Source organism: Cnephaeus nilssonii (assembly GCF_951640355.1).
Source record: "Cnephaeus nilssonii genome assembly, chromosome: 14".
Classification (NCBI taxonomy): domain Eukaryota; kingdom Metazoa; phylum Chordata; class Mammalia; order Chiroptera; family Vespertilionidae; genus Cnephaeus; species Cnephaeus nilssonii.
This window is the reverse complement of record NC_137085.1, coordinates 9,181,267-9,193,245: the sequence shown is the minus strand read 5'-3', so window position 1 is coordinate 9,193,245 and position 11,979 is coordinate 9,181,267. Positions and strand designations below refer to the sequence as shown.

Here is an 11,979-nt window from a genome sequence, read left to right as displayed (position 1 = left end):
GAACTGTCATGAATGCTAAAGATCAAAGGCAATGCCATTGATTAATATTCTAAAGTGATTTTAAAAATCCATATTGGTTCTCCATTTGGCAAATCACATTTTACAGGAGAAACACGGATTGTCAACATTGAAAGCACATCGTTCTCTGCGGCCTGAGGTCCCCAGAAAGACAGCTCCAAGTGGAGCTGGGACAAGGGGCTTAGCTTGTTCACGGCTATTGCCAATATTGGCATGGCAAATCTGGAAAGGTTAATAATTGCTTTCTTAATTTTGTAATTAATGAGTTCTTGTGGCCTCACAAACTTCTGCATACTCAAGCATGATTTGAAATCTGCTCCTATTTCTATTCTAATCTTTAACCTATGGAGAAATCACAAAGCAGCAACAGCAGGTATTCAAGAGCACCAGATGATCAGAGGGAAATTACCCCACATGCAACAGCTTTACAAAGGCCAAAAGACATATTTACCTTACAGCCAAAATAAAGCATCATTTTAGTAGGTTGGCATCACAGTAACATTTAAAAACAAATCTTTTATGTGAAAAATGGGGGCATCCAATTTCACCAGCTTTGGAAGTCAGTTATATGGCACATGGAGGAGAAGAGCCTTCTGCAGTGGGGCTCAGATGCCACAGGGTGAAAGTACAATGTTAGAGAAAAGGGAGGAACGAGAAAGAAAAATTAAAAATACTGAGGAAAAACGTGAATGCAGCTTAGAGCCTAGATATAAAAGTGTTTTAAAGGGAAAAACAGAGCTCTAGCAAATCTTACAAAGAATGTGAGACTGACTAAAAGAAAGACGCAGAAGGAGACCTGCCCTAGGAGGCAGATGCTGTCGCTCAGACACGTTCTAGTGAGGCTTGTGAGTCAGACGTGCCCGATACACTGGGCAGACCTGACTCACAGGACGAGGGCAGTCGTCAGGATATCCAGAATCAAAAGGAGCTGGACAGTTTGACTTCAGAGGCAATTCTGGGTGAAAGCACTCTCTTAAATGAATCTCCACTTCCTACTCACCCAGGTCTGAGGACAAGGGAATCTGGGGGAGCCTTGACCCAACCAGAGTGTGCCAGAGGGGACACTCAGGTAAAGGAAGTAACTCCAGACTCTGCACTTGGCCTTGGAGAAACTCACCCCACACATTTGACCCTTGCAGCTTTTCCACATCTTTCCAGGATATAATTGTCTACCTTAATGGGGAAAGAGGTCAAACTGTTCACTTTGTACTTATTTCTAGTTATGAAACAGATGAAGCTTCAATTTATCAGTCTTAAGGACCCATAATTTTCATCCAAACAAAAATGGAAAAGCTGATGCATGAAGAGAAAAAGTGTAATGAAAGGCCTTGGGGCTCATGGAGAGAACAAAAGCCCAAGCAGCCGTACACTCGGGGTCTTCCCCATTCGTGAATGTGCGTGCCCAGCAGGGGCTGCACAGAGACACACACTCACACACGCTCTCTCACAAGCATACACACTTGCTCCCTTCTTCTCTCAATGACAAATATCCTGCAGATGGCTGATTCTAGAACATGTAGCCCCTGAGTTAGGAAAAATGTCTAAGAGCATATCACTGACTCCAAACCTATTGCCTCCATTGCCACATAAACCTCATTCAAAAGTTATCCAAAGGGCCACTGAGGTTCACTTCTGCATTTGCTTTCACTTGTTATTTTTGGAGGGAGAGGGGACACTCCTGTGATTTTCTGACATGTACTACAGACATTCTGCAGCAAACACTTAAGTAACACTGCTGGTGATGCCCAGCACCTCTCTAGGACCGGTTGACTCCACCTCTAAAGCAGGTTTCTGGAAAGGGATGATGGCTACAAATTTGAAGTGAGCAGTTCCTATCCCTAACTTCAATCACCCACAGTTCAGTTTCCAACCAGAAACTTAAGTATAGCTACATAACTGGCAGGCAGCCAAGCTAGAAACTGCATATGGCCCTTCAGTAGCCTTTGAATGGAGTATAAGTTGGCTGTAAGAACTACTTAAAATACTTAATTTCAGTATGGTCAGAAACAGGCAATTAGAAACAAGCAGTCCTTCAATCAGGCAAAGCGAGAGAAGAGCAACTCCAACCAAACCCAGAACCACAAGGTTGTGGCATTTTCAAAGGGAATTTAAGTTGGGTCACTAGAATGAATAGGTCTGAGATCCTCCAATTCATTGAAAGAAACCCTAGATACAAACTGTGCTTGGGATTGCTGTGACAGAGCCACTAATAGGAGAAACCAGTAAGATGGTGTACATACCATAGGCAGGGGCAGCTGTGCTGTAGCCATATGGTGTTCCATAGCCTAGTGCAAAGAAGAGAGAGCAGATCAGTCCAGGACAAAGGGCAGCTGGTACTGGTCCAATTCACAAGTACCACTGGGCCCAGCATTGTGGGCTCTGAGGACTTCATCCAGATGCTGGATGGAGGAGAACCATTCTCAGACTGGCTCTAGTCTACCGATCCCTTCAGGCGTGCTGAGAGTGAAAACTTTCTGCGTGGCCCACAGGCTCCCCTGACCCCCAGAACAGCTTGTCTCTGCCTCGCTATGCTTACCACACTATTACAACTGTCGACTCGTTGTCTGTGTTCCCCAAGGGGAGGCAGAGACACTCTGTGTCGCCTGAATCTAGCAGAACGTAGTAACCACTGGCTAAATATAGTATGTTGAACAAAGGAATACTCAGAACTACTCAAGTGACCAATTTCTCAGAGCTGGAAAACAGACCTTTTCAAGTCTCTTTCCAGAAAGCAGTGACAGAGCAGGCTGGAGCCTCAACTGCCATTAAGGAGGGCACACAGGTCACGCTGTGGGCTTGACGGCAAGGTCCATGTCTTGCTGCTATCTGAATTCCTGGCCCCAGTACAGGGTCTCTCAGTAAATAGTGGTGCAATTGACATTAGCATCTGGTGCCTATGAAAAAAGGCTCATATTGTCAATAAAAACAAATACAAAGATTTTGAACCAGTTAGTTCTGGCACAAGTTTCTTATATGTCCTTAGACATATAATTCTTAGTTGCTGTTTTCTCATCTTTAAAATGGAAAACCTTCCAAGCTACTTTATAGGGATTAGAAATATTATATTAATAAAAGCTACAATCTTTAATCTTTCAGTAAAACAACTTTAAAAAATATAAATACTAAATCACTTGGGTAAGTTTCTAGGAAAAAATGGTTTCTAAAATAGGACAAAGGCATGGAAGGTACATGGGCCCTTCATATTGTACCCACAACAAAGCAAGCACTTTTACATTACAGCCCCTTTGTCTACTGCTCTAATGACCAGCTGCAGCTCATCATTTAGATCAGGACCAAATATCACCTCCTCTGTGAAGTCTCCCACTCCTTTGCCCACTCATATTACAGCTTGCATCACATTGCATGGTGTTTACTCAATGTCTGTTCCTACTCCCACCTGACCCCAAGCATTCACTAGGGCAGACGTTAAGTCTTGGTCATCTTTGAATAACCAGTTCCAAATCTCCTGTTTGAGACAAAACACTCAAATGTACACTGAACAAGTAAACTGCTTTTAGGGACTAATTTAAACATTTCCTGAAAGATAAATTTTTTTCACTTTTTAGTCTATACTTCAGTCATATAAAACTAGGGATAGTACAACATAGTCTCAATCTTAATCTTTGATGCTCAATCGTTATTTTAAGTGGACACAATGCAACTGTAATAAGCAGTAGGAGCAGTATCAGAGGCCAAGAGAGAAATTAATGCTTAAAAAAGTGAGTTGTGCATGAAATCCAGGAAAAGATAGCTGTTTGGCTAAGACTAGAGTTTCAAGGGTTTTACCAAGACCTCCTTAGAGAGAAATGAGATTAGATTGCTTAGCTGGCCACTGAGCAAACCATTGGGGCTCTAATCCTGACTTCACCTCTCACTAGCAAGGTGACTTTGAATTGTACCTGTTATTTAACCTCTCTGCACCTCATAGTCTACTGCAGTAATTGAGTTGGCAGTGAAATGTAATTAAATAATATATGTTAAAATACTAACTAGTCCCTGCTGCATAGCATGTACTCCACAAATGGCATATAACCCATTCATACTTAAACCAACCTCATCTGCATCTTCTCTAGGCTAAGAGAACTTCATTTTTAAAAACTTCAGGAGACAGGCCTTTAAAGAGGTCAATGTGATGACAAGTTGCTACAGAGCAGACACACCTGGCAACAGCAGACCTAAATGCTTCCCTTCAAGATTATTGCCAATAGACAGACGATGGCTGCTTACCACTCAAGCAGGAGGTAAATGTTCAAGACTAAGCAACCATAGACACAAATGGATCAAGTCCCAATGGAACATGTAATCAAAGGCAAGAAAGCTAATCTCAATAACTTGCCTATTGTTGTTAAGTGAAAGTTGCTTCCTTTCAACAATGCACTGAATAAGGCAAAAAATAAAAATTAAGTTTCATTTGAAATAGTGAGATGCACAGAAGAATGTCTTAATTTTGTACACAGACTGTACCAAACTATGACTATCCTTTCTCCCATGTCCCTAACATGCATCTTTCAGTGTTCTCCGTCTCCTTGAATGGCACAATCATCCAGTCTAATTCCTTCAGCTTAAAATCCTAGGAGATATCCTGGAAACTTCATTCTTTTTCACTCTTCATATTAAATCCATAAATTTTGCTTCTGAGGAATCCTTCAACCTATTCACTTCCTGCCACCCATTTACTTCCTTACACCCACTGGAGACATCCCCATTGTTTCTTGCCTGGGCTACTAGTTTATAAAAACCTTAACTTGCCTTGTCATGCCCACTTCTGTTCCTACAATCTATTCTTCACACTATAGAATGGTCTTGAAAAAGAAAATCTGATCTTGTCATTTCACTCCTTAGAATCCTTCACGACATACCACTGCACTTAAGATTCTAAGAACAAATTCCAAACCACTGCCTCCAGGACTGGGCCTGAGCAGCCAGCTTTAGCTCAACTCACTCCCCACCCCAAGAATCTCCACATTACATCCTGACCTTCCAAACCTTCAACTGAGCCACGTTCCCTACCACCAAGACCACAAGGTCTCTGCACACGCTTTCTTCTGTGTGAAACTTCCACCTCACACTCTTCCCCAAGTTAACTCCTACTCATTCTTCAAAGCTCAGTTCAAGTGTTACTTCTTCAGGGGAGCCTTCAGGGACCCAACAGACTAGAGCAGTTTTCTATTACATCCTCTCACAGCATCATGTCCTTCTCTGTCATCGAATCATCTCAGTCTATAACAGTGATTATTTGGTTAGTTATGTCTCACCTTTAGAGCAACTGAACTATTATGTATATGACAAATATCTGAGCTATGCCCCTACTGGCATCAACTTCTAGAAGGTAGAAATGCCAAATCCCATCATCCATACAACTTCCCAAATAGTCTATTCTAATTCTTTCTTCAAAAAAACCCCACCATCTATGTAAACTTAAAAAATGACTGCATAAAAAAACCAATCTTTATGACAATTTCATCTTGAGCAACAACTACAAGCAGTTTACTTGTCAAGTTAAAAGTTCCATACTTTCAATATTGCAGAGAACTTGATTTTAATGGGACATGTGTATCTACCATTAAAATGACATATGGATTAGAACAGGCAAGGAGATGGCACTTTTATCCATCTCCCTCAAGCCATGTGGTAAAATGGGAAAGAAAAACTTTGGAACCACAAACATCTATATTCAACTCTTTGCTTCGCCTTATCTCCCTAAACCTAGTTTCCTCATCTGGAAAATGGAAATAATTTCCACGTGAGGAAACACGTGAAGATTAGAAACAATTAAGTGAAATCCCTTATATGGAAGTATCTGGTGCCCTGGTTGGGTAGCTTAGTTGATTAGAGCGTAAACCAAGGTTGCGGTTCGATCCCCATTCAGGGTGCACACAAGAATCAACCAATGAATGCATAAGTAAGTGGAACAACAAATTAATGTTTCTCTCCATCCCCCTTCCTTTCTGTCTCTAAAATCAATCAATAAAAAGTTTTTTAAAAGTATCTGGTGTATGGTAAGCTCTGGGTAAGTAAGTTCCCCTTTTCTCTTTGTGTGTTTCTTTAGTCTGTGATGGTTCCCAAACACTGAGTTAAGGAAACGCTAATAATGACCAGGCTTCACCCCACTTAAATAACCTCTTAGCAGCTATTTTTCTGTCTTCTGTATTCCACTGAATACACTCAGCTCCTCAATCTGTGCTACATCTTTTAGCTTCCTCATTGTCAAAAAAACATCCCTTCAACTATGTGCAACACTGCTCATCTGTCACTTCCCTCCAGGAAGCCTCTAGTCACTCGGCAGATTCCGTGAGAAAACCCATGACTTTCTGTAGATTCTCCTTTCAATTTCTGTGCACACCCATCCTACACCCATATTGTCTTCCCAGAGACCATGTATAATCCTAGAAAATAAAGAGACGCCATTCCTCTTTGGCCCGAAAAAGGAGGCAGATTCTACGGGCGGTACTGTACCTGGAGCTATGTAGCCAGGAGCAGCTGCAGCCCCAACGAAAGCTCCCCTTGTCAGAGTTCCTCTTCCTCTGCCCCGAACAGCCTGGACTGCTGCAGACACAGCCGTATTCACAATACCCTTTGCCTGTTAAAAATAACACATTTTTATTTCTGAGAGAAACAGGAACTATTATCCTATTATCTCTGTAATAATGCACCCCCTCTGAGAAACTTGAGCCTATAGATGAGACCGTGTGTCGCCTATGACCTTAAGCCTTCACTTTATCATCTGTAGAATGAAAATGACACCTACCTTACAGACTTGTTCTAGGTAATATGCTAAGTACATAAGAATATGCAAATAACTTCTTTTCACTTGAGGGCTACCCAAAAAGAGTTCATTTCCTACATACAAATTTCAGTATCAAATTACATCCAAATTCAACTGAGGCCAGACTAGAGTAATTATAGACACTTGATCGAAATTCACTGACTTCTCTGGCCACAGATAAAAATACTGCAACAACAAACCACCTAGAACAAGCTGCAAACCGGAATGGAGTTTTTGTAAAAAAGGACTAAGACAGGAAGACAAAAGATGTGGATGCTAGTTTCTGCTCTAAGACCTCAGGAAGGCCATATGATTTCCTTGAGCCTCTCTCTTCTGTTGCGGGTGTGTGCGCGCACGCATCAATCATTAAACACATACATACATACATACATACATACATACCAACTCTAAAGTCCTTTCTTGCTCTAAAATGCCATGGAGTCTGGTAAAGTCCCATAATCTCTCTCTAGGGGAGTTGCCACAGTAATTGTAAAATAATACCCATTTTGCTCTCCTTACTTCAGAGTACAAAGAGCAGTTTTGAATATAACTGAAAAATTGACTAAATCAAGCAGTAACAGCACACAGGGCTGCTAAAACATCCCTTTCCAAAACTAAAATTTTTTTAAAAATCAAGGATATCTAGTTTTAAATTAAATATTATACTTATTTTGTAGTGAAACAATGCAACAAAAACTCAAGCTAGAACCTACTAATATTCCCTACTACAAACAAGGAAGGGGGAAGAGGGCAGAGCCTCAAAGCTCACTGTATGATAAAGCCAACAGTAACTCAGAGCACACACACATTTATCTCACATGGAAATACCATCATCCTCTGCTCCTCTTAGGTCAGCCTCTACTGCTAGTATAACTGGGCAGAGGCAGTTTCAAGGTTTAATATATTATGCACAGAGAACTTTTTCTTTTTTGGTTGAAAAAAAAAAAATCACCCCACACATCCAAAACAGACTGCTTCTTGGCTGTCAAGCACACTGAATGCAGGAGGTTTACAGCTTCTAGTATGGAAAACTTCTAAAAATGAGTGAACTTCAAGCAGACTTTTTTTTTTTTAACACAGCTTATTCAAAAGTAGTCAGGAAGCAACAATCTGGCAATAACAGAGTGACCTCACACAAATTAAGCTCATTCCTACTAGAACTAAACTTACCTTAAAAGTCTCTGCAAGTAGGCTTTTAAACACAAAAATGAACTGGCCAATTACAAGATGTAAGTCATAGGAAAATGACACCAAAATAAACAAGGTAACAATTATCTTTCTCCAAATTTAGAACATATTCTAGATTTAGGAAAAGAAAATCCATATTCTCTCTACACGTCTTCCTCTGCAATTTAAACTTTATTTTTATTTAATCTCAGTAAAAGTTAGTTTTACTTGTTTATATTTTGAATCCTAAGATTTAAGCAATTTATTATAGTAAATAAAAGAAGTTGCACACAAAACAAGTTTTTAAGATATAATATGCAACAGTAGAATGCCCATGTCTTTGGAAAGAGAAGACCCTGGTTTTGGAACTTCTACCATCAATCAGCTATGTTGCTACACACAGTATCTTAATTTCTTGGTACCCTGTTTCCTCATCGATAAAATGAGATCAATTCTACCCTCCTATAATAGACCTAGCATATGTAAAAGAAACTGTTTAACACACAATCTTAAATAACCCAAGTTTCCTTCTATTAATCTAAGTATTTTAATTGCTTTTTTCTATCACATAATATATTCAGATATTATTACACAGTACTCTCCATGAAGGAGAGAATGTGTTTTATATTTATTTGTGTATCTTTTTCCCTTACAACCATCCACATGGTATATGTCTAGAAAATATTTTTGAATGCATTAAAAAAAAATGGTTAGAAGAATCTGTTATCCAAAAGCATGGAATTAGGAGGCCATCTTTTCCAAATACCTTGGTTAATTCCAGGCCTTTGCAGCACTGACATTCCCAATCAAAAGAAGAAGCAACACAGGGTCAAGTTCTACTGTGCCATCTCCAACAGAAAGCCCAAAATAAATGCTGCAAAAATTCAAAACTGAAAAGGAAATGGAAGAGCGTCTGCAGACTGATCCAAGAAAGCCCAAGTCCTCTTGGCAGCTTCCCTAAACCAGACCAATGCTAACATCTCATTCAAGTCCAAATCCCTCAACACTCCACCTCATCAAGAGAGACCTGAAGCCCTTAAATAATGCTAACATTCTCTTTTCAATATAGAATTTGCCTAGGACAACCACGGAACAGGGACCCACTGACACATATTATTAATGACCTAGCCCAGTGGTCGGCAAACTCATTAGTCACCAGAGCCAAACATCAACAGGACAACGATTGAAATTTCTTTTGAGAGCCAAATTTTTTAAACTTAAACTTCTTCTAACGCCACTTCTTCAAAATAGACTCGCCCAGGCTGTGGCATTTTGTGGAAGAGCCACACTCAAGGGGCCAAAGAGCTGCATACGGCTCGCGAGCCGCAGTTTGCCGACCACGGACCTAACCCAAAGAAAAGATTGCTAAATCCAAGAAAAACAAATAGTTTTTTAAAAAGCTAACATGGCACAAAAACAGAAAAGGAAACTTAATTCTGGTAATATTTTTCAAAGTTATTAATGCTCAACTCATACCTGAGGGATAATCTTCTTTTTCTTATTATTTGCTGCATTGGGTCCAGAAAACAGCTTCTCCAGGGCAGCTAATGCTGCACTCGCCTTTGCCACTTTCTTATTTGGACCTGCACCTCTGAATTTCTGTCCGTCTACTTCTACCTAAAACCAAGAACGACACTCTGCAGTTAGCCCATGCAATTCCTCTGTGTAGTTCAATTTAAATGGATCGTAACACAGAAAACACCAAAAGTTAAATAGTGCCACAAGAATATACTCAGTCTAAAACTTATTTATGTCTGAGGGCAAAACAGGTTGGCTTGTATCTAGGTACACACCTCCATCACAAAGCGCTTGTCATGGCTTCCACCAGTCTCCGAGATGAGTTCATACTTCAGACCTCTTCTTTTTTCATTGAGCTCCATTACAGGATTTTTGCCACTTGCTGTGAGGATAGGGCCCTGAGTTCTTACCTAAAAGGAGGTACAAGCAAGCAAGATTTCAAAGTATGAAATTTCTTATTATACAATTATACTTTGTCTCTGTTGAAAAAGAGGCTCAAAATTGTATTTTAAAGCAGTCAGGAGCTAGTGCATGAGCACCTCCATATACAAATGACAAAGTATCTATAAAGTATGAAAACTCTAAAAGCAATAAATGTCCCAGTCAGTCAGTCATCTGAACAACCTGCCTTTGAAGCAGGGCTGTCCCAATAGATGAGTATTCAAGAGGAATGTAGTCCTGCCATTACATGGTGCTCTCGGGTCTGATCTGTGGTTGTGTTTGTGGTCTAAGAATAATAATTTAAATGACTAACAAAGTGGATAGAACTGTTGAGATTCAAATGAGTGTTCACTTTTTTTCGTTAGGATTAGGAAAAAATAACTCAATTTAGGAGGTTGGAAGAAAATGCCCATTCACACCTTTCAGTATCTCTAAAGAGATTTAAGGGCACCTAAGGTAAAACAAAACAAACAAACAAACACAAAACAGTGGGATATAAACGATGGATTCTGAAATTTTAAAATAACAATAAAAGTTGTCATTCCCTGTCCCCAAGGAGCTATAGTGCAGTGGGAGGGACAGATATAATCACTATAAAACAACGTATATTACAGAACAGATCTAAGTTAAGGAAACACAATAGAAGGACTCACTTTCTAGGGCCATCAGGATAATTTCCCTGGAAGTGACAATGTGAACCCACCCATAAAAGGAAGTTAAGTGCCAGACCATCCTAAGGAGGAATCAAAGGAGAAAGGCATTCTGGACAGAAGAAACGGCAGGAGGTTCAGTTGGGCTGAATGAAGGGGTGAGAATAATGCAGAACCTCACACTGCAAACACCCCTACTGGAGCCAGACCATAATCACTGTGTATCAGGCACACGGGCTTTGCCTGTATCATGGATAGTGGAAAGACTAAAAGACTTTCATCTGGGAAAGTTCATAATTAGATGTGGGCTGTAAAAAATTACTCTACTTTAAAAAAAGGTAAGAGTCGTGATAAGAAAAGTAATTCTCGTAAGAATGTGAAGGTTCAAATGGAGAAGTTAGCACCAAAAGTAAAACAAAAAGCAAAATACAGCTATGATTTTGAGGAAGACCCAAAGATTGAGGACTTTTTGAGGTTAGAGATTGTGTCTTTAATTCCACCACAGTAACTGCTCAAGAAATGCTGAAAAAGAAATGAATGCCCAAAAGAATTATTATGTATATAAACCTAATGGACAGCAAGATTCTTGCTGATTTGGTAAGTGGTTGATGCTGTAGAAGTGAAACATTGAACTCTTTTTAAAGACAAGTTCACTAAACATTTCTGGGTCTTTTGTAATAAATATGACTTTTTGAAGAGCTTTTATAATCCACATTTCCAGTCTCCAGCTTTAAAAGGTAATCATTTTTAAAAAAAACTAGTCTTTGGTAATCTCTCTCTGCTTCCCAAATCTGAAATCACTTTTATAAAAACAAGATATAAAAATATTTCCATTCTAATCAGTTACTCCTACTTCAATGAAGAATAGGGCTTTGTGTCGCCCCCCACTATTACATCATACAGAAACAAAGCAGTGATGTATTCACTACCAAAAGCTCCACACACTCGTGACTGCCATTAGTGCAGCCACACTGCCCTCTTCCTTCCTAACTCCCTCCAAACTGAAAGGTCTGAGCCTCATAATTAATGAGCTCTTTCTCTTCTTAGAATTTCTAAAACTGCCAGCAAAACATCTTGCTCTGGCCCTAACCGGTTTGGCTCAGTGGATAGAGTGTTGGCCTGCAGACTGAAGGGTCCCAGGTTCGATTCCAGTCAAGGGCATGTACCTTGGTTGCGGGCACATCCCCAGTAGGGGGTGTGCAAGAGGCAGCTGATTGACGTTTCTCTCTTATCGATGTTTCTAACACTATCCCTCTCCCTTACTCTCCGTAAAAAATCAATGAAATATATTAAAAAACAAAAAACAAAAAAACCATCTTGCTCTGCCTGTGACTACCACTTGTGAATGACTGACTGGTACTCTCAGAAGCCAGGTACCATGTCTACTATCCTCACCATCACACACAGAGTCAGGCATGG

The 11,979-nt window shown here is 40.0% G+C and overlaps 1 protein-coding gene across 4 annotated transcripts in view; it reads right to left on the bottom strand.

Annotated features, from left to right (window-relative positions):
- STRBP (spermatid perinuclear RNA binding protein) overlaps positions 1 to 11,979 on the bottom strand; it is a 74,434-nt gene that overhangs the window by 18,786 nt on the left and 43,669 nt on the right. For all 4 annotated transcript variants that reach the window (XR_013814538.1, XM_079791028.1, XM_079791029.1 and 1 more), the window contains 4 exons: positions 9,745 to 9,879; positions 9,428 to 9,568; positions 6,475 to 6,598; positions 2,259 to 2,303 (listed from right to left, as the gene is read on the bottom strand). Coding sequence is in view for 3 of the 4 variants with exons in the window: in XM_079791028.1 (XP_079647154.1) it covers positions 2,259 to 2,303; positions 6,475 to 6,598; positions 9,428 to 9,568; positions 9,745 to 9,879 (445 nt within the window). In the remaining variant the exon portion in view is untranslated. The remainder of the gene's footprint in view (positions 1 to 2,258; positions 2,304 to 6,474; positions 6,599 to 9,427; positions 9,569 to 9,744; positions 9,880 to 11,979) is intronic.